General features: G+C 49.9%; 1 protein-coding gene across 1 annotated transcript in view; it reads left to right on the top strand.

Moving 5' to 3' along the window:
* LOC144149268 (uncharacterized) overlaps positions 1-21,719 on the top strand; it is a 46,618-nt gene that overhangs the window by 20,491 nt on the left and 4,408 nt on the right. Inside the window, exons 4-6 of the mRNA XM_077680822.1 lie at positions 1,194-1,423; positions 4,108-4,287; positions 9,792-10,130. Coding sequence (XP_077536948.1) covers positions 1,194-1,423; positions 4,108-4,287; positions 9,792-10,130 — 749 coding nt within the window. The remainder of the gene's footprint in view (positions 1-1,193; positions 1,424-4,107; positions 4,288-9,791; positions 10,131-21,719) is intronic.

Here is a 21,719-nt window from a genome sequence, read left to right as displayed (position 1 = left end):
TGGAAAAGACGTGCTCTGCATCGGTGCGCAGTTAGCGGAATCAGTCATTTACGATGGGGCACGCAATAACGCCGGGAGGAAGCGAAAAAAGGAAGGTGTTGAAGCCACTCGCCTGAGCTTCCAATCTTTATAAGTTCTCAGCGCGTGGATGTTACTATTGGCAAAGCGAACGGTTCGAACTAGCGTCACTAAATATTTAGTGGCTCTAGTTCAAACCATGACGCCCGTGGAAGGTAAAGGGGAAATTACCTTGTGTTCCTCCGTTCGCCGCAAGCCGCTGAAGGGTCGCCCACGCTTGAAGCTGTTGGAGTCGGGCAGGATCTGCTGAATTGTAATGTTCGCAGGCCGAAACATGTGGCCGGCTGTTTATTCAAGGAACGTACAAAAAGGCATCTTCACTGTCATGTTATCGAGTTCGAGGGCGCGGGCGCAACTGATCGCATTACACTGGCGCACTGTTTATCGCGTCAGGAAGGCGCCAGCGCGCGGAAGCTCGCTTGAGTGATGTTGGGAAAAGCTCACGTACGTTTCACGTATCGCCTCACAGGTGTGTTGCCTTGGGAAGCGGTTGATGCGGTGTTGTTGCCATGGGTATCACCGATATGTCAAGAAGCATTTCGCGTTCCGTCGGTGACGGATCATAAAAGTCCGAGCCAGCCCCCTCGTCCAGAGAATCGTTGTCATCGTCGGATGCATGGCTTGCAGACGTATAAGCTACCGTTACCAGCGTGAGAGCGCCTAGACCACACCGGTGCCTCGTTCCTAGCCTGTGACGCAATGGATAGGTCACGAAAAAATGAAAGGGAGACGGGAGAGAGAAATGCCAGCTTTATTAACTTATTTGTCAGCGGATAACACATCGTTTCTAATCGAACAAAGCCTCAGAGTGCTACGTAACGTATGATCTCCCAGCTAAAACATTTCATTTCATTTACTGTTAAAATTGTGCAATAGAGCTGAATGAGTTGTCAAAGGGTGGTTCCTTTAAATTGAACAAGGTCGTACTTTGCCTTCGCGGCATCTTTAGGTATCAGTTAGTGCGCATAACATTCTGCCTGCAGCGTCACGCCTTTACCAAGTAGGAGGTGAGGGAGCACAGCTACTCATCGGGCAGACGGGTGTGCTCCACACGCTGGAACTGGCCCCAATCGTTTGAGCGTTAAACATGCACTACTTCCCTGCACGGCGACCAGGTGAAGGACGTGCGGTTCGCCGGCCTCAGCAGCGGCGCTTTCACAGCCGCAGTTGAGGCGAAGACCCCGTACAACCGCAGCGCCACGCTGTACCGTCCCGACCTGCTCGAGAGCGTCGTGAGCAGCGTGTGGGCGGAGCTCAGTGCGGCGGAGCTCCTCCTGTGGACCAGCTGGCACGTGGTCGACGAAGTGGCCCCCTTCGCCGATCCCGTCAAGTTCACGGGCCAAAAGTGAGCAACAGCGGAAAGCTGTGGGGCAGATTGTACAGTAACCTAGCTATGACGAAGTTGACGAAAACTCACAATTTTTCGTTACATGCAGGTTTTCGCTACATGCAGGTTCGTGTTAAAGGCCAACTGCACTCAAATTTCACCTCGAATAAATTCATTTTTAATGCGTAGTAAGTACACCCAAATCAGCTGGGACACAAGTGGTAGCCCCGTGAAACGCCTCGTTAATCAGTCAGAAGCGTTAAAAAAGCTCCGCCGCAGACCACTCTGCACCTGCCGGCGGATCTCTCCTCGGTTTCGGTTTCAGAATCACCGATTTTTGCAGGCCGCTTGCGGCGTCCACGCGCGTATTTCAGATGTTGTATTTTGCATGTTGCTTTCTTTTTAAGCAGACTATACGGAAATAGGATTTTCAAGAGGTCGAAATTTTGAATGCAGTTGGCCTTTAAGGCTTTCATGAATGAAGCAGAAACGACACCAGAAATGCTGGACATCTATGACGGTGAACTCACCCGCCAGGTATTTATTTCATAGTGAAAAACTGCGTGATTTAAGCCTGCTGTTTTCCCACGAGCTTAGTAACTACACGGCACTCCAAAGAAACAAGGTCACTCACCCTCGTATTTACAAACGTAATTTAAGTACCACTTTCGATTTTGACACTTTGGCCTTCCAAGGACCAAACTTGAAGGGGCCATGAAGACAAAACACAAGTTCAGTTCATTCGTAAGATTGCCTCGTTAGAATCATGCTGACACCCCTTTTAACACTAGCTTCGCTCAAGTGAGCTATATAATTAGGGAAAAAAAGGAATGGCCATGCGACCCACTAGTTCATTTCCCGCAACAGAACCTATGATGTCATACCAGCCAGCTCTGCTATGGGCGGATGCCGGCAAAGGCAAACGCAAATTAGGCAGGGCTTATAAGCTTGCCGAACGAGCTATTTGCGCTTAAATTTAGGGCACATAAGAATGGGGGAACAAACAGTGGGAGTTACCATAGCACACGTAAACATAGAAGTACCGATGCGTACGGTTGTTGTTACTGCGCGCACTATATGCTCGTTTTAGATGCACAGCACTCCTCCACTTTCGCGAGTTGTCTTGCACGCACTGGCCGATTGGCGTAAGCGACGTTGTCTTACGTGACCCTATTTGTTGATGATATTCTGTTTCACGAAACGATTACTTTCTGCAGTAACAAAAACAGGTCAGGTGCAAGTACGGTAAAAAAAAAAAAAAACAAAGCAACGGCAGACAGCAGTCCGTGCATGTAGGGGTGCCTCGATGTTTCTCCTCGCCCGCCCGTCTGTTGGCAAGACTGTTGGCAAGCAGCGCTGCAACCGAATCACGCAGTACGCGCTTATGACTTTATTGCTGACGTCCCGAAAACGCACGATTTGGCGGGAGAATAAAATTTTAGCCTAAATTGATTAATTTCTCAGTGAATACGGCATCATTTGCTGCCGAACAAGCGCTAGGAGCGCTATAAAACACGAAATCTTTCGAATAAAACAAACTTGCATTGTGTCCTCATGGCCCCTTTTAAGACACCTTTTTGCGAACCTGACGCTATTTCCCGCACTCAAAATTGTTGAGAAGGTGCTATCTGGGACCGTACCGGGAGGCGATGTTCTAATTTCTGGCCTGCGGAGACGGCAATTAAAATTGCGAGATTGTCTGGGAAAGACAAAACTTTTCCTTTTGTGACAGCAGAAGTCATCACCGACGAACCTGCATCCCCGATAGCAGCGGGGACACGCGACAGGCAGACCTAGCTAGCACCTAACCGACACCGCACTCACACGTGGAAACGCACGGTAGTTTGGGGTATACGTGCGAGAATCGCTAAATTGGTGCATTTCTGCAGCCTATTTTTCACAATACACGCAAAAAACAATGGGTTATCAACGTAGCGAATTTGTTACATCAAAGTGAACCGTCGCAACGCCTTCGTTACATCAAGGTATCAAAAAAGGAGTTTCAGTGGGGCTGGCAATGGGGAACTGAAAATCTTCGTTAAATCCAGGAATTCGTTACATAGAAGTTCGTTACATTCAGGTTTAACTGTATAGGCAGAGAGATTGGAGGCTACCGCTCCTCGCGGCCAACCAAGAAGGAAAATTTCAAAGCAGATGTGTATTACAGCGAAACTTAAATTTATTTACCTCTGCTCTTGGCTTTCAAGGCTATGCTTATTGCTTCTGCTGCTGCTGTTCGCTGGCCGAATGCGCCGCCGAGTGGCCGGCCAACGCCGCCTGTGAACATTGCCTGACGCGTCAGCCGCTGTCCAATGGGCGCAGGGACGCCTGAGACATGTCCGCTGGCGCGCGCCACAGCACGGATGAGCGGCGAAATAGGCGTCCTGTGAGCTCTAACCATGGAGGCATAGGACAGCCGACAGACACCTTGCGAAGGCTCGAAGAACCCTGTAAATTGTTTCCGTCAAGCGGCTCTGTCCGGCCGACATTGCCCAAGCCGGCAGCACGCGGAAAGGCTAGCGAGCGGGGTGGTGACTGACGCGATAGGCAGTGTTATGCAGATGGTGTTGGCACTTTGGCACAGCACACCCTGCGCCTCCACCTCGCCACCAGAGAGGGGCGAAAAGGAGCACAGCGAGAGCACTGGAGGGCAGTGTTGCAGGGCCCATTTAACGTGCAGTGCACACGCCTGTTCCATGCAGGAGCCCAGCGTACAGCAGGGCGCCGGACAGAAATGCGTACCGGTATGAGTGCCTGCGCATGGTGGCGCACATCTTCGAACCTGCGCTCGTCGCTTTGTACAAACAGTTTAAAGTTGGGCTGGACACGCCAGCCGCTGTGACCGACATGACGACCGCGATGGCCACTTGCCTCAGCAAAAAGTAAGCACCACTCTGCTCCTGTGTATCGTGTGCGGGGCTCGAGCCCCAACCGCAAGGTAGTTTCCTAGCACCGTTGCGAGGGATACGGCGAATGAACGCGGAGGGAATTAGGGAACGAATGAATGAACGACTTTATTTAGAAATAGGCCTGAGGCCCTGCGGGGTATTGTGAAAGATGAGGGAAGGGTAGTCGAAAGCTTCAATGAAAGTCTCATGTACCCCATTAAACACAACTTATCCGTTTGCAGGCCCTACTAGGGCTGTCAGACCGCTCTACACTGCTTTGTAAAGACCACTGGCAAGTGAATAAATTCCTACGCGTTCGAGAAGAGTAGCATCGGAGCGCAAGCGCTCCAGGTGCTCCGTAATTGTAACTGGTGGTGGGCAATAGGCTACCAGCTGTTCTCGACCGCTTTCGAATGTCGGGCATGGCCATATTAGGTGAAACAAGTTCGGGAGGGTATTAGCAACACCACAGAAATTGCACGCAAGGGTGAATGAAAGGGATGTGCTGCCGTGGTACCATTCGCGAACACCATGTCCGGAGTGTACGTAGGCGGCGTCCGCGCATGCCTTGTTAACAAAGATTTCGCCCTGCCGAGCGAGGGATATCGTAGCAGGGACAAAGCCTGGGGGGGTAGCTTCTTGGAGCCGCCGTTGACTTTGTTGCCGCAGTTGTCGTCTTTTTTGATACCAGGCTAAAGATGTAGGTGAGGTCTCGTCAGCGGGCGTGGTAGCCAAGGGAGGAGTCGAAAGAAGGCACTCCCCAGCAGCGTTGTGTGCTTGCTGGTTTCCAGTCACTCCAGCTGTGTGACCAGGTGTCCAAGGCAGACGAATATGAATGCCTTGTCCGCGCAAGGATTGAATTGTGCTTATAATGTGGTTGGCGGCGAGATTATGGGTTCCTGGAGGGCAACATGTGAATCGGTATAATGGTGATATTCGGGTTGCTGGGAGGTCTGAATTTGTTGGAGTGCTCCAAGAATGGCAAACAGCTCGACATCATCAGTAAGGCCGTACGTGTTGCTGATCTGCCGAGATGCATTCAGGGTTGGGCCTTCGGGGCAAGTCCAGGCTATTGCTGCACTCATGCCGCTAATAGCTGCGTCTGTAAAGATGTCTAATTCCTCGGAGCCTTTGTCGTGGGCCAACTGGGCAATGTACTGCTCCCGTACAGTTTTTCGACGTCGCTTTATGGGGTAGCGACGAAGTAGGCCGAGTGCCGGGCGTTCCCGTGGCGGAAGAGCCGGCGGCATATTGGAGATTTCTGTGTGGCTGTTTTGGTGATCCCATTGTTGTAGAGCTTTCCCTTGAGGGGTAAGGTCAGGGCGCTGTTGGTGATGCAATTTTGTCTCTTCCACGAGGATGGGGAGGGGTGGAAGCGGTGCAGCCTTCTCCAGGAGGTCGACTCTGGTGTGTCGCGGGAGGCCCGTAATGGCACGTATAGTGGCACGATGCAATACACCGAGGTCTTTAATATGTCTATCTCGTATACGTTGTAAGTGGGAAAGCCATATGTCGTCCGGCTTATTGCAACGGCTCGAGCCAGGGTGAGGCAGGAGCGCTGTTGGGTTCCACCATACTTGTTGGATATTCTTGTAATTAAATGCAAAGTTTGCCGCCAGGTCGTTTTTAGTTTACGGATCCATGCATTGGGGCTGTTGCAGCTGCTAACTTGCAAACCCAAGAGCCGGATGGTGACATTCTGGGACATAAGTGTAGTGTTGCCCATGTCAAGCCATAACTGGTAAACTGGATTCGTGGCCTGGCGGCCATCGACACTGAGAAATTCTGTCTTGGTTGGGGACAATTGCAAGTTCAGGGCAAGCCACCGCCAAGAGATATGACGGTGGGATATATTTCCTGCCCTTTCCTTTTTTGTTGAAATCGCAATCGTCGCTATGGAACCGCCCATCACGCTAACCTTAAAGCCTTAAATTTAGGCCTGCGTACCAGCGCTTAATACCAGCGCGTAATACCAATAAATACCAGCGCTTAATGGCGCACATTCTTTATATTTGTAACAAAACAGAATAATCCTACAACAGGCACATAAATACTACCAATGAATTAGATTATTTGGTCACCCCGAATAATTTGTTAGCTGTCACCTTATCGAATTGTGTTAGCCACACTTTTGTTAAAAGTAAGCTGCATTATTGCTCTGACCACTGCAATTCCTTTTGCGATAGCTATACCGAATGTGTGCATTACAATCAGTGTGTCATCATACCGCCTGACCCCGGCCATATCGTTCCGTGTGCTACATTGCGAAATCTTATAACAGATTATGCTGTAACAAAATGAAAGGGAAATTTGACGCGCGGAGCATGAGATGGGACTTTTCAGGTGCGGAGCACATTAACAATGTCCGTCCGCGTCCGTGCGCATAGCATTTACAATCGCAAAAAATCACACAGGCACCGGCAGGATTCGAGCCCGTGTCTGGTAGGCAAGACACAGTTAGTGTCAGTCGTCTTACACATTGGGCTACGATCGTGAGTTTGTACCCGAGAGTCAAACGGCTTACTCCCTCGCCTGTAACGGTGCGGAGTGTCTTAGGACCTCCCAATGTCCGTCCGCGTCCATCTGTGAGCACACCACCATGAAGCGAAAATCAAACAAAATTCGATTTGAGCCGTGAGTTGCAGTTTCGTTTAGGGAATAATCAAGGTGCAATTCACGGCTCAAATCGCATGACGGTCGGGACGCAAATCGGGTGTCACTCGGGGTGCAACTTGGATGCCATTTTGAGTCCTCGTAATCCGCATCCTCGCCATCATCCACGGAGTGGAGATGGTGCCATTTTTTTGGGTAGACACTCTTTAATTCGACCACAGCAGCACTCCCATCCGAAACGAGTAGCAGTAGAAGTAATGTAGCGAGTTGGGCAGTCAGTACAAGAGCACTTTCGAAAAAAAGCAGTTTTGAAAGAAACTAAACTGCAGAACAAGCAGAAAAGATGATCGCTTGGTGAATGGGACAGTGTAAGGTACCGGCCGGCCTTTCTGCACGTGTCATCTGCTTTATCACTGCTTCGGCTTTCAAGACAAGGTCGAGGGCTGCAGTTTCTTGCTAAGGGAATAAGTGCGAATCTTAGCAGTTTTCCCTACATATCTATTGATATTTGTATCTGTAAAAAACGAAACTTGTCCACTGTACTGTCCTCAAAAACTGACGACGGAACTCACTTCCTTCGCATTGATGACGCGTTTGGTTGTGAAAGGCAAGGCAAAGAAAAGTATAAAGGAATATCCACGCTTTGGTGCTTTTTTTACTTATTCGGTTTTACTTACTTTTTGTGTAATCTTTTAAAACAACGTGATTCGCCTTTTCTTTTTGTTGTTTTCCGTGTAAACATATTCTAAAAAAACTGGCGCCCCGTGCTATATCTCTGCTTCTAGGCGCAGCTTATGTTCTAAGCTGGCAGACTTATTTTAACCAGCTGGTGATATTAATGTGGATCAAAATCGCGATACATGGACGTTCTCGATTTCCATCTACTTCAGAAACACGGTCGTGCAGGAGGAAGATCGAGGCCATTTGTGGTCAGCAGCAAACGGCTTAGCCACTGAGCAGCTCCTGCGGTCACACTTGTCTAGTATTAACAATTTGCAGGTGACGGACCCATTAAAGAAATTATGAAATGCAAAAAGTTTGCACACATCGGGTGTGGGCTTTCGCTGTTGCGCAGTGGAGCACTCCTGGAGCCTGATTGCTCCAATAAAGTCCCAGCTAGGGAAGGGCAAAGTCGTTTTATATCCCCTGCAAGCTGCCGAGAATGGCATTTCGTTTGGTCAGTTAGCACTACGTTCGCGCTCACAGCAGCAACAGACCATTGCTACATTGGTGCTCATTCATTTCCCCTGTTGTTACATAGAGCGTGATAATGTTCAGTTGTCTGGAGGGGAAAGTGCGCGAGCGGGTACGAAGTTGGTTGATGGTAGGGGGAAAAAAAGGTCTGAATTGCATTGACTGTGCAATATCAACAACAGAGGGTCGAACCGTTTCGGCATGAACCGGTAACCGTTATTTCTCTTTTCGGTTCAGTCCCGGTTCGGGTTCGGGTTCAGTTCCGGCAAAAATACCGGTACAGTTCCGGTTTTGCGGTTTGGTTCAATTCCGGTTCCAGTTCGACACCGTAATATACAGGGTGTCCCAGCTATCATGCACCAAGATTTAAAAAAAGAGAAATTGCGTAACTCGAAGAAAACCTAGTGCATAATGTTTGTAGTACTGTGAAGAAGCGGAGAGTAATTTTTTCGTTAATGAGACTTGATTAATTAATTGTAATTAATTATCTAACTCGAGAAATACGGTCCTAATCACTAAAGTGTCAATGAGGCACTTGTAGGTAACCACGAGGGGCATCTAACTGCGCTATTTTCAGCGACGAACTAATTGCGTACTCATTTATTTTGACTGATAAAGGAAACCCGCGAAATATGAAAAATACCACGTGACGACGCTTACACGCGCATTGTAAAGCAGCGTCCCCAAACAAAGCTGATTGAAAGCAACTGCTTCGCGTGTTACCCGCCCGAAGAGACAGCGCATCACCTTGATAATAGCATGCATGGAAGGAGCAGCAGCAGCAAGATTCGCGGGACGCGTGTGCAGATAAGGAACAAACTCGGTCGCGTTTTGTTCTTCTTTTCTTTTGACTATTTCATTCGGGCGAACTCAGAGGCAGCCTGTTTGAGGGCGTTGCTTTACGGTGCGCGCGGAGGCGCCGTCACGTGGTATTTTTCATATTTCGCGGGTTTCCTTTATCAGTCAGAATAAATGTGTACGCAATTAGTTCATCGCTGAAAATACCGCAGTTAGATGCCCCTCGTGGTTACCTTCAAGTGCCTCATTGACACTTTAGTGATTAGGAGAGTATTTCTCGAGTTAGATAATTAATTACAATTGGTTAATTAGGTCTCAATAAAGAAAAAAATACTGTCCGCTTCTTCACAGTACTGCAAACATAATGCACCTGGTTTCTTTCGAGTTACGCCTTTACTCTTTTTTTAAATCTTGGTGCATGATAGCTGGGACACCCTGTATATATATATATATATATATATATATATATATATATATATATATATATATATATATATATATATATATATATATATATATGAATAATTGATAATAAGATAATAAACCATTGTTTCGAATGCGAAAAGGCTTGTGCATAACATTTGAGCCCCTCATTTACGCGAGAGGGGTGCTTATTTAAAGTCCGTGGTGAGAGATGGCCATCCATCTGCTGCACCTGTGGCATTATATTCGCCTGCTTGGAGGTGATATTTGTTTTAGCTTCCGATTGTCCATGACTCGGCGTATTCGACAATCATCTTCGTGACTCGTATACGCCGACGCACATGGTCGTAGAAGATGACATTTTTATGCAGACATCGATGCTGGCTTGCGGGCTATGGCCGCAAATAGTGTATACTACGGCCGCAAATGGTGCGACCCCCAGATTTATTTTTTTCTCTACATTTCTGCAGTCAATGGATGGACTCCTTCACCAAACCCGGGCAAATCCTTTTGGGCCTGCCTTCTGTCGCCAAGGATACCAAAACTCTAAGCAAATACTATAAGCCCGTTCCGTGGGGCAACCTGAGTTTCTTCTCCAGTTGGGTACAGGGGGCCACTAAGTGGAGTAAAATCGTCAGACCCGACGCCGACAACTTCGACCCGCTGTACTCCGAGGTTGAAGTGACCACCGGCGGAGCGTTGGTGGTACCCGTCCTCTTCCTGCACCCCCCGTACTTCAACAAGGGCGCGCCCAGTGCTGCGAACGTCGGAGGAATAGGCCACCTAATCGCCAGGAGCCTCGCCAAAAGGTACGCCGCGGAGTTATTCGCTCACGGATCCCAGTCTCACACGCAGGCAGTCGAATGTAGTGTGTGCAAGCTGCGTATCTGTAAAACGCAGGCGCTGCAAAGGACGGAATATTTCGCCCGTGCTGTAAAACGAAAAAAAAAAGTGCGGACCATTCCACCCTGTGGAGGTGGTCGGTAAGCGAAGCTTTATACACCACCATCTACCACGGGTGACTACGCCCGCTTGCGTTAATCACACGTTACACTGCACCTGTAACGCGTTCTTATTATTTCCGTCTAGCGCGACGTTTAAAACGGCCTTGTAATCGGTGTAATACACGCTCCGACTTTGCGTTTTCAGCAGCTGCGCAGAGGACGACTGCGACTAGCACAGTCGAAACTGTTTTTGGTTTGTTTCGTACGAGTCAGTCGTTAAGCTGTCTGCTGCATATCCGAAATGCATGCAAGTAATCTATAGATCGGCGGCAGAAATGGAGGAGAAGTAAGGTGCCTCGCGTTTGTGTGAGCGTCCTTTAAAGCGCACAGCGTGCGAGAGGTCGCGTGACGCTATCACGCGGCATTCAGCAGGGGGTAAACCCGCAGCTGTCCTCGGTGAGTACGCCGTCTGTCTCTCCGTCTCCGCGTGCGCTCGTAGCTCAATCAGTAAGACAACGGGCTCTCGCTCCGTTTCTCTATTCGGTCCAAATTCGATACCTGGCGGTGCCACTAATTTCTTCTATTTGTTCGCGGGAGTTTTCTGCTGACGCCGACGGGCGCGACAAAACACTTGGCTGGTCGAGGCACAAACCTTCGCTTTGTATGGGAGGCAAATCATTAAGCAAAGTAAAGTTCCTAGTCCCCTTTGATGCGGGGCAGGCGCCGGGCATCGCCACAGGAAGAAGTATCGGTTTACAGTTTGTTAGCCACACTTAAAAGTTTTTTTTTTTTTTTGCCCGGTCTGTGCACTCGCTTCCCAATCCGCTCCTCTTCTATAGTCGGCTGCTCTTCTACTAGATGGCGCGAGAGTACTGCAAGCGCGGGAAAATTGATTTGAATTGCGAAAATCGCCATTGCACTCCCCGTGAGAGAAACGAGAGATGAGAAGAAGCAACACAGGCTAGGAGGTATTGGAGGACGAGCCTGAGGGGTGCAAGGGGTAGAGGAGAGAGCGTGTTTGTTATGTTCGGGCTCCTCATTTAATTAAGGAAAGCCGCCGGTGGCTCATGTTCGGCGTCGCGTACGCTGGTTGCGGCTATTCAGTGTCCCTTTCATGTAGCCGCGCGGACGCCAAGTTCGGAGCCGCGGAGAGCTGTTGTGCCCGTCCTTTTGTGTGTCAAAGGATGGGGGCGATTAGCCTGAGTGCCTCTGTCGCGTCGAGGGTGGCAGGGTCATTCGGCATAACAAGCTGACGGGCGGCCAGATGATCGTATCTCTTAGTGTTGAAAGCGCGCGCGGTGTAAGTTTGGAAAATCTTCGACTCCGGCGGCGGGCGCTCTTCGTCGACGGGTCGTTCGCCTCGACGATGGTCGCCTCGGCTGGCAGCGTCTCTCCCCGTGGTCTGTTCAGGTGGCCGGCGGCGCCCCTTTAGTCTGGGAGGGAATTAGCAACCCTCATTGTCACGCCGCACGTGCAGACGCCCCACGTCGTGGGAGGCGTCGCGCGGAGGGAGGTCAGCCGCGCGGGGACCGCTCCGGGCCCTGGGCTTGGCTGTTGTTTGTGCGGATGCCGCCCGCTTAACGTAATGGATGGTTCACTTAAGGCCGCAGATGTCCTGTATTTTCTGGCCGGGTGTAACAGCGTGCGTAGAAAACGCACTTTGAGTGCATAAGAGAGAGGGTTAGGTCACGTGACCGCAGGTGAGGACATGTGTGTGATTGGCTGGTTACTGTGGCCAATCAATGGTTTGTAATAATTGTTTTGAAAGGTTTTTTTCTCTCTTTCTTGAACGCCCCCTTTTTGGAGGCGGGGTTTTTGCTATCAAAACCGGAGTGTTGGGGTTTGTCTTGGGTCGGTCGAGAGGGGATCTAGTTTAGTATAGATCTCGGCCGAACAGGCTGCTGCTGTCAGAGTGACAATGTAACCGTCACTCTGACCTGATGTAAAGTTGGAGTTTTGTAAATAATGTAAATAAACCTAATATCCAGCAAGGAAGGCAGTCCTCATCCCTCACCCGCTCCAAGCATCGGTCGTCGGTCATCGGAGCGAGTCGAGATCATCCTCTCGGCTCGCGCATCAAAAGAACATCCCTATTTCGCCTCCATCAGTTCGCCAAGAAGATGGAGAGGCGAAATCTAACAGTTAGATTTCGCCTCTCCATCTCCTTGGCGAACTGATGGAGACGAAATAGTGATGTTCTTTTGATGCGCGAGCCGAGAGGACAATCTCGACTCGCACCGATGACCGACGACCGATGCTGGGAGCGGGTGAGGGATGAGGACTGCCTTCCTTGCTAGATATTAGGTTTATTTACATTATTTACAAAACTCCAACTTTACATCAGGTCAGAGTGACGGTTACATTGTCACTCTGACAGCAGCAGCCTGTTCGGCCGAGATCTATACTAAACTAGATCCCCTCTCGACCGACCCAAGACAAACCCCAACACTCCGGTTTTGATAGCAAAAACCCCGCCTCCAAAAAGGGGGCGTTCAAGAAAGAGAGAAAAAAACCTTTCAAAACAATTATTACAAACCATTGATTGGCCACAGTAACCAGCCAATCACACACATGTCCTCACCTGCGGTCACGTGACCTAACCCTCTCTCTTATGCACTCAAAGTGCGTTTTCTACGCACGCTGTTACACCCGGCCAGAAAATACAGGACATCTGCGGCCTTAAGTGAACCATCCATTACGTTAAGCGGGCGGCATCCGCACAAACAACAGCCAAGCCCAGGGCCCGGAGCGGTCCCCGCGCGGCTGACCTCCCTCCGCGCGACGCCTCCCACGACGTGGGGCGTCTGCACGTGCGGCGTGACAATGAGGGTTGCTAATTCCCTCCCAGACTAAAGGGGCGCCGCCGGCCACCTGAACAGACCACGGGGAGAGACGCTGCCAGCCGAGGCGACCATCGTCGAGGCGAACGACCCGTCGACGAAGAGCGCCCGCCGCCGGAGTCGAAGATTTTCCAAACTTACACCGCGCGCGCTTTCAACACTAAGAGATACGATCATCTGGCCGCCCGTCAGCTTGTTATGCCGAATGACCCTGCCACCCTCGACGCGACAGAGGCACTCAGGCTAATCGCCCCCATCCTTTGACACACAAAAGGACGGGCACAACAGCTCTCCGCGGCTCCGAACTTGGCGTCCGCGCGGCTACATGAAAGGGACACTGAATAGCCGCAACCAGCGTACGCGACGCCGAACATGAGCCACCGGCGGCTTTCCTTAATTAAATGAGGAGCCCGAACATAACAGTGTTACGTTGCAGGGGCGGCTGAAGGCTGTCGTCCATATACTATAGAGTTTCTTAGTTGAGACGAAACTGCAGTTTCGTCTCAACTAAGAAACTCTCGTCTCAACCAAGAAACTCTCAGACATGGATTCTCAGGTGCATGCACCTGAGAATCCATGTCGTCGTGGGGGGTTATGGTAAGACCACCGCTTACAGCTTGGGCTTGGCATGACAATTGGATTCTTAAGCGGTTTGGGGATTTGCTTTCTTCACTATGCATTGACACGTCTACGAGCTGCGAGGTAGCCGAAATCGACCCTGTTCAGTGGTAGCCGGGAGCTGGGGCAACTGCATATTCCGTGAAAGAGCAGGCAGTGCATGATCGTATACGTTGGTCATGCCGGAGTGGAAAGAACGTATGACTGAGCGGATAATATCATCGCCTCCTGTATTTTTACAATGCCAAACGCATCAGCCCGGACCGCCCAACCAAGCCCTCTCCTTCTACTCCGGCCACTCTCCCCCGATCGGTAGCCTTCTCAGCGCTTCAATCATGTGACCAATTCAGCTTGGGGCGACGCGTGCTGGAGGGCGGCAACGTTCACAAAACATGCTCCGCCGCAGCTCTGAGCTTTCTAGCGCTGGTGCGAGCGCCATTTCTTTGACAATCTCAAACATTGGTTTTCTTGGCAACCAAGCACAAGCCGCTCTCGAAGTCAGTTACGGTTGCGTGATCCCGGTTTAGCTCGGGGCCCCACCTCGCGACATGTGGGCACTGCAGGCGTACCACTCACTCCCATTCATAGAGTTTCTTACAATACTTACTAAGGAACTCTATGCTCCCATTGGTAATAGCTCGATGCGTTTGGCATTGTAAAAATACAGGAGGTGATGGTAATATGCCGCCGCGAAAGCTGTAGCTGACGAAAAAAAAAAGACACCAAACGTACTTTGGCGAAGACAAGATACGACAGATACGGGCACCTGTATCCGTCCTAGCTTTTCTTCGTCCACGACTGCTTAACGCCACGTTTTCTTTTTTCTTTAAGTATGAACCAACTCGCTCAACAACAAGCTTTGTTAAACTGTAGGTGACGGTCGGTGCACCGGTTCACCAGGAAGGCGTCGTTTTCATAGGCACGCTCAAAAACATTTCCAAGATCTCCAAACAACTTGTTAAATAATGGCAACATTAATAATATAAGAGTCTCCAATGAGTTTCCCCGAAAACATTAGCGAGTTTTAGCTGACCGTTTTTCGCGGTCCGCTCCGCTCCGGTAGCAAGCGCGAGCGCCATTGCGCATGCGTGGCGCGCTTGGCCGCGAATTGAGCGAGCCGCCGATACCGGATCGGGCCGTCGAAAATGGTCAGCTAAAACTCTCTATTAGCATTGTTGTTAACTACCAGCCTGGGCTGCAAATAGTGCGTACAACGGTTCCGGTAAAAAATACGATTTATTTCCCTTGTCCTTGTTTTAAAACAGCCTGTTTTATTTTCCCCTTATATAATAACACACCACCATTTTTTTGCGTTTTCGTCGCACTCTGTTCGAATATACGGTCACTGAAATTTTCACTCCAAGCGGCCCATGACGACAATGACGGCCTTGATATGAGCCGCATAGACGCTAACGAGTCCTCTCTAGTGAACACAGTAAGAAACTCTATGCTGTCGCCTTTCAACTTTGCCGCGGGGCAAGCAGATACGCGGCCAATCCTTGTCTGCTGACTTTGCTTAAGGAAAGAAAGGGTGGTGGGAACTAGCGTAAGGTGTAGGTAACCCATGCCTTGACTTTTTACCGTACGGATTGACAGAGCTCCGCGCATCCCTTCTTAAGTTATGCGGAGGTTAATATTGCACCCAGGATTCTCCCGGTGGGTAAGGGAGTGTAAATAAGTAAATAAGAGGGATGTCGTTGTTCCTACATACAGTGCGGTTTCTTCACTTGCGGCGGCCGTCGCGTGGCAGGCCGGCCGGCCCCTCGGGAGGTGTCACAACTACTCCCCTAGCTTTTTCTCCTTTGCTTCCTCTCTCCATTGCCGTCTCTGGGCCACTGAAACCTCTTCGATTCGCGCTGCCGCAAGTCTTGCTACATCATCATTACTTCCGCAGAGCATTAATACTGGTTATTGCTTTTTTACTTTTTAAAAATTCCCTGCATTAAAGGAACACTAATGTGTGCAAGCAGTTGGCCAATATCGGTAGATACGAATATATTACTCGCAGCAGCAGTAGCAGCAGCAGTTGCTTATTAACGCAGAAAATCGAATTACCATACTCCCTATATTGCGATATTTGGGCGCTGTGTGAACTGCACTCTTCTCGGTAACGGCGTATAATCAGTGAACGCACGGCGGCGCGCACTACTCTGCCGTTATCTCGCAGCGTGTCGCTGTCGCCGGCGATCATGTTGTTGCAAAGCGTGTTTGAACCTCCCCCACAAATGTCACGTGGTGCGGGTGAGCCACGAGCGGGGGAGCAGCGTCTGGCGAAAGTGTGAGGGGGAGGCAGTCAGAGAGATGACGCCCTCCCCTCACACATTCCCCACACGCTCCAACGAGCGTCTTGTACAGGCTCGGATTATTGCCCTTTCCCTCGCACTATCGCCACACTTTCCTCCGCCGTTTTCTTTCTGTGTCCGCTCGCCCGGTTACAGCGCCGTCGCCTTCGCCATCACCGCCGCCACACCACCGCGTGCATTTTCTCTCGCCACAATGTGACATCCCAAATCATGAAGGGCGAAACGGGATTCGTGGAGCTTGTCGAAGCGTTTTCTGAAACAAACGCTGGTGCAGAGACACGAAAAACGTATACTGGTAGCGTGCTGTTTTAAGAGCGAATGCTCTTTATAAGCGACCCCAAACCATCCACCGCCGGCGTCGGCGGCGGCGGCGTCCGCAGTGCCACGGCCGCTCGATGGAAACTAGGTCCGGCCTGCCCATTCACGGGCCGCCAATGGGCAGGCGCGTGACAGCGGAGTTGTCAGTTGCCGCCGCTACTTTCGGCGGGGGCGCCACACATCGGTGACGGCTCCCGCGGCCCTCGCTTCGGAGCGCCTACGGAATATCGACGATCATCGCCCCTTTAAACGTCGTTTACTCGCGTTCTAACACACGTATCTGGAAAATAATGACACCACAATTTACGGCAAAGATATATCTTCAATGCCTAAGAATTTCATCTGTTTGATGACGGTAATTCTTGTTCGCGGTTTAAAAAGACGAGTGCGATGCGGCCGCTCCCGCAACCCAGTTCCCGCGATGTTCGGGAATATGACTGTGCAGCATGTTACAATGCTAATTCGCTTTAAACACAGCAGCGCGTTTGTGTTGGAATATAAAACTTCATTACTGCTCCCATGCACCATGCTAAATGAAGGACAATTCTAAAACGGCCTTGTTTTAACCTTGCCAAACACAGGCTCAGCAGCCCCAGGGCAGTCTCATGTTTGAATTCAGGCACGGTAATTTTAATCCCAGCCAAATGTCCCCAAATGCTGAGAAATTGCAGAAGGTCACATTTATTAGTAAACCGGATATTTACTCGTTAAACAGGGACATAAAATGCTTAGATGCGCTGTGTACGATGCGCGGCGTACGTAGATGCGCTGCTTTGCCTGAGGGAAACACCTGTGTACTATCGGTAATGTGTTTGTGGTTTGCTTTCTTCTTTCCGTATTTCGTTTGAATCGTGGTTTGATTTAGCATGTGCGGTCGAGTTTCCCGTATGTGTGAAATCTTACCTGTGAAGTCTGATAGGCCGCTTGCGTGGATATTAATAGATTTAATAAGAACTTCTCGGCAGTGATAACTTGTGTATTTTTGCGTGATTCTATGTTGTATAGCATTTACGCTGCTTGTCATTTTTCATTATGAACGGAACCGAATTAGCTCAGCTTCCAGTTTTAATAATCTGTACATGTTAACTTCGGGAGGGTGGAATCGGAATTAACGCGGGCAAGCAACACGGTTGGAAGGATGAATGCGGCTTGCAGCATCGCGCGTCGGCGACGGGCGAGGGCATGAAAGCGGAGTTTACGGTTGCCGCTTGTACTCGCGGTGGGGTGCCACGTATCGGCGCAGACTCCGGCTTGGGCGCGAAGAGCAGCAGCGGCGGGATTGTTGAAGCACGCGTGAGCGCTTTGAGCTATTCGTTTCGCCGAATTCCGCGCACTGCTCGTGCAATATATCGTACGAGTGTGCTCCTCGTTATGAAATTCCCAAAACTGCTGCGTGCCGCGCTGCAAGTCGAATTCCTCGAAAACCCCGGGCGTCTGCTGCCACGAGTTCCCTCCAAAGAACGACTCCGAGACGCCTGGCTGCACAACATCTCCCGTCAAGGGATCAACAAGGGCAGCCAACGGAAGCCAAGCTCCAGATCGGTCGTTTGCTCGCTGCACTTCAAAGAGGATGACTACACGGTGGGATTGTAGGGCAAGTTGTTGCTCCCAACAGCTGTGTCGACAAGATTTCCGCCGTACCCAACGTACGTGCTGCCGGAAAGCCCGAAAAGGAGGAGGGCGCTTGTTCGGCCGCTGCTCGAGACGTGTGCGTCGGCATCTCAAGTACGCAATCAAGGGCAAGTGAGCACAATGGTTGCAGAACATGGAACGATTGAGCGTTCAATTCTGGGCCTAGCGGATAATGAAGAAAGAGGTCAACCGCACTCACCGAAAGAGGTTAGACCCAATCCTGTACTCTCTCACGGACATGCAATCATGCGGCCAACGTAATTTTGAGACTCGAGAATGCCAGACTTCGTTCGATCTGACAGGCTTTTTCGATAACACCAAAAGAAATGCCCGCCGCCTTAATATGAAAGAAAACAGACTAAACGAAAAACTACAAAAACTGCAAAAACGCTGCGACGAATTTCGTGAAAAAGTGAAGAAGTTCGAGGGGAATCGCGCTGTACAGGCAGTTCGACACAGCGGACAAATTTGTAAGCTCCTTTCAAACACCGTATTCCCACACCTCGCAGACTGTCCGCTGATGTGGTGCGCCAGCAACAGGGACCCGTACCCTGTCATGAGCTTTGCGAAATGTTCTTAAAAAAGCTATTGAGGCTGCTTCTTGCCACCTGGGCTGGTCACGTTAATAGCTCTTTAGAGAATCTACTGAAGCTTTCAGGAAAACATTTCTCGCCAAAAGTTTTCCGCTTGTAAAGCTGATTGCTGGTGAACCATAGGCGAAGATGAATTGCATATTTTCTCACAAACCCAGTAAATCCCTCTTTAAATGTTGTATTAAATTTACCTTTGATGTCACATGGATTTAATACAGTTTAATTTATTTTCCAACTGTATATTACGTTGTGCAACTAGTGTAAATCAAAGAACGACTGCCGAAGTTTTACAGCATTCTACTGCATCCTGTACTCATTTCCGTGTTTTGGTTCCCATGTGGATAGTGTTCTGGTTGCAATAAATCAGTTCATAGTTGCGTTCGATCTGTCCATTTCATTCGTGGGTCTTCCATAATTTGGTGTACCCGGTAACCTAACGCGCCGTCGAACAATGTTTCCAAAGCAAATGGACCAATGGATCCTAAAATGTATTAGATTATTCCAGTTCTCTTTGAAAACACAGTTAAAGCAAGATGTGAAAATATCCAGTCACATTTGTCAAACGCGCATTGAGAAATGGGCGTGTACGACACAGCACGAAACGTTCATGTAATTTTTACGTACGCTCAAGTTGTAAACTGTTTTGTAATAAACAAATGCGGTTGCTCAGACTAGCTTGCCATGCTAAACATTATTCCTGAAAGCCTTGGGAAAGTCTTTAGAAAGAAATCCGCCTCTTGCGCTCGACGTTAGCAATACGCCACCTGCTAACGTCGCATGCGGCGCGCAAAAAGGAAAACAAATGTAGCGCTGTGCCTACGTCTGAAATACTAGTTAGTCCGTGACGCCTATATTGTGAGTTTCCGCCTCACTTATCACCGCGTAATATTATAAATTATAAGGATGCTGACTTCGGCCGTCGGGGCAGTCATGAACAACTTACACCGTATTGAAACCGTGACCGCAGCCGGCAGCATCCGCTCATCTTTCACCGATGATTAGCGCCACGACTGACGCTGCGGCGGAAAGGGAAACTAACGCCGTCACCGGCGGAGAGGCGCGTTCGGCAGGCCGGACCTAGTTTCCATCGAGCGGCCGTGGCAGTGCTCTTTAAAGAAAAAACAGCATCCGGCGCCAGGTTTCGATCCGAGGACTTTGCGGGCCGCAGCCCGACGCTCTACCGAATAAGCTACGGACGCGACGCTGATATCGGTGTCAGAACGCGCCTTATATCTTTAACGCACTCAAACTACGTCGTCAGCGGCGTGCGTTGGCGACTCAGCGGCGTTATAGCGGCTTGATAACTGCGTGGTGTACACGTGATACTACAAACCCGATGGAAGAGATGGAAGAGAAGAAGGCGAGGTGGTGGGCTGCGGGGGCCGAGCGCAAGCGCCGCAAGCGGGCCGACAACCGTGCATTCGCACTTTCACATTCTCCCCCTCGGGGAAATGCGGGGGAATTTTTTTCCTGTTTATCTCAGCTAACAAGCATGAAATGTTATTCTTCAGCCCATACATTGTTTCTGTTTCGATTTCGTTGAAATATCTCGCTTTGCTTACAATCGCAGGCGAAGGACTCATGCATGCATGCGGGGGAGCGCGATAGCCGACCGTATACCTCCTGGCCACTGGAGCTTATATATTAAACAGCCAGTGGCAAGAACAGATATTATGTAGCGCAATCGACTCGAAACGAGACGGCCGTCAACTTTTTTTAACAGCGAAGCTGTTTAGCAAATCGTAATTTTTCGTGTCCGCATTTAAAAATACCAAGAAATTGCCGAGAGCTCGCAGGTCAGCGCGTGCACGTGATCACGGGCCTCACGGCGGCCGCCCGGCACTTAACAAAACCAAGAAAATGCCTAGCGATCGTGTGTGCTAGCCTCGCTACGACCGCCCAGCGTCCCCTGCGCGCGTTTGCCAAGGCAAGCACTTAGGTATAGATTGGCAAGGACTGCGGCGACTGGCACGCTGTTGCAAACCCAAGAAAATGTCGAGCGCTCGAGTGTGCAGGCATCGCGGCGACCTCCCAGCGTCCCCGGCGCACGTTTTGTCAAGCCAATGATACCCACTTAGGGAGATTGGCCAAGATTGGCAAAAAAAAAAAAAATCTCCAGCGTCTGCCGTAATCCTGGCAACACTTGCTCGGAACGAGAAAAACACGTCATAGCGTACGCCCTTCCAAGGTGATGTCCAATGATTAACACTTCCAAAGAATGATAGAAGCTCACACGTATATGGTGTAAATGTAGCTGCGGCAGCGAAGAAGTAGTAAATCGGTGCAATCGTGGATTTAAACCTTCGTGGTGGTCGTGAAGGTTGTGCACAGCTTCGCTACCTTCAAGTTCGCTACGCGCTAGCGGGATCTTCCTTCATTTCTTGACCAATGGTGTGCGCATTTTCAACAGCCGTAATTGGTAAAGGTTGATATTTCCGGGGAAGCTTAGCCGGCGTCACCATATGTTCCGCCAACAAAAAGTGGAGGCTTCGACGCCACACCAAGAAGGCGTTAAAAACACTTTCTGATTGGCTGGCTGCGACGAAAGGGAAATCCAATAAGAACAAGCTTTGAGGAAGATGGCGACGATGGAGTAGGTAAATCCGGGCTCGCCTTGCTCTGGGAGCTTTGTGGCGTGCCCCAAAACGTAAGGGCAATATGAAAGGGAAACGGCCACGAGAAATGCACGCTATAATTATTAATTTCTCATGAAACAAGGCGTCGTTGGCCGTCGAGGAATAGTCGAGAGAGCTGCAAACGCGTGATGTTTCAGTTAAAATAAGTTGTTCAGTCTTTAGTATCCCTGTAATCGTTGTTTAACTATTCACAATGTCTGTAGACGGCCATTATACGTGTATCGTGCATAAACTTGGCCGAAACTTTTTCTCCTCCGCCGCATCAATGCCTACGCGCTTACAATATCTCAGCTGCTGCAATGGCGGTCGCTACGCCACCAGTGGCGTATACCCAGAAAAAATTTTGGGAACTAAAAAGAGAGCCTGCACCCAAACAATACCTTAGCCATTTTTATGCTTTAATAAAGTCACTGGTCTAGTTGTTTCGTTCATGTAATAACTATAAAAGATACGAGCGCACACAGACTCCCGAGGATCCATTTTAGGGGCGAAGCACCTTAGGACCTCGCTTTGT

Source organism: Haemaphysalis longicornis, unplaced genomic scaffold (assembly GCF_048455015.1).
Source record: "Haemaphysalis longicornis isolate Haplotype H1 unplaced genomic scaffold, Haemaphysalis longicornis Haplotype H1 scaffold_8, whole genome shotgun sequence".
NCBI classification, from domain to species: Eukaryota; Metazoa; Arthropoda; class Arachnida; order Ixodida; family Ixodidae; genus Haemaphysalis; species Haemaphysalis longicornis.
This window is presented reverse-complemented; position numbering and strand designations above follow the sequence as displayed.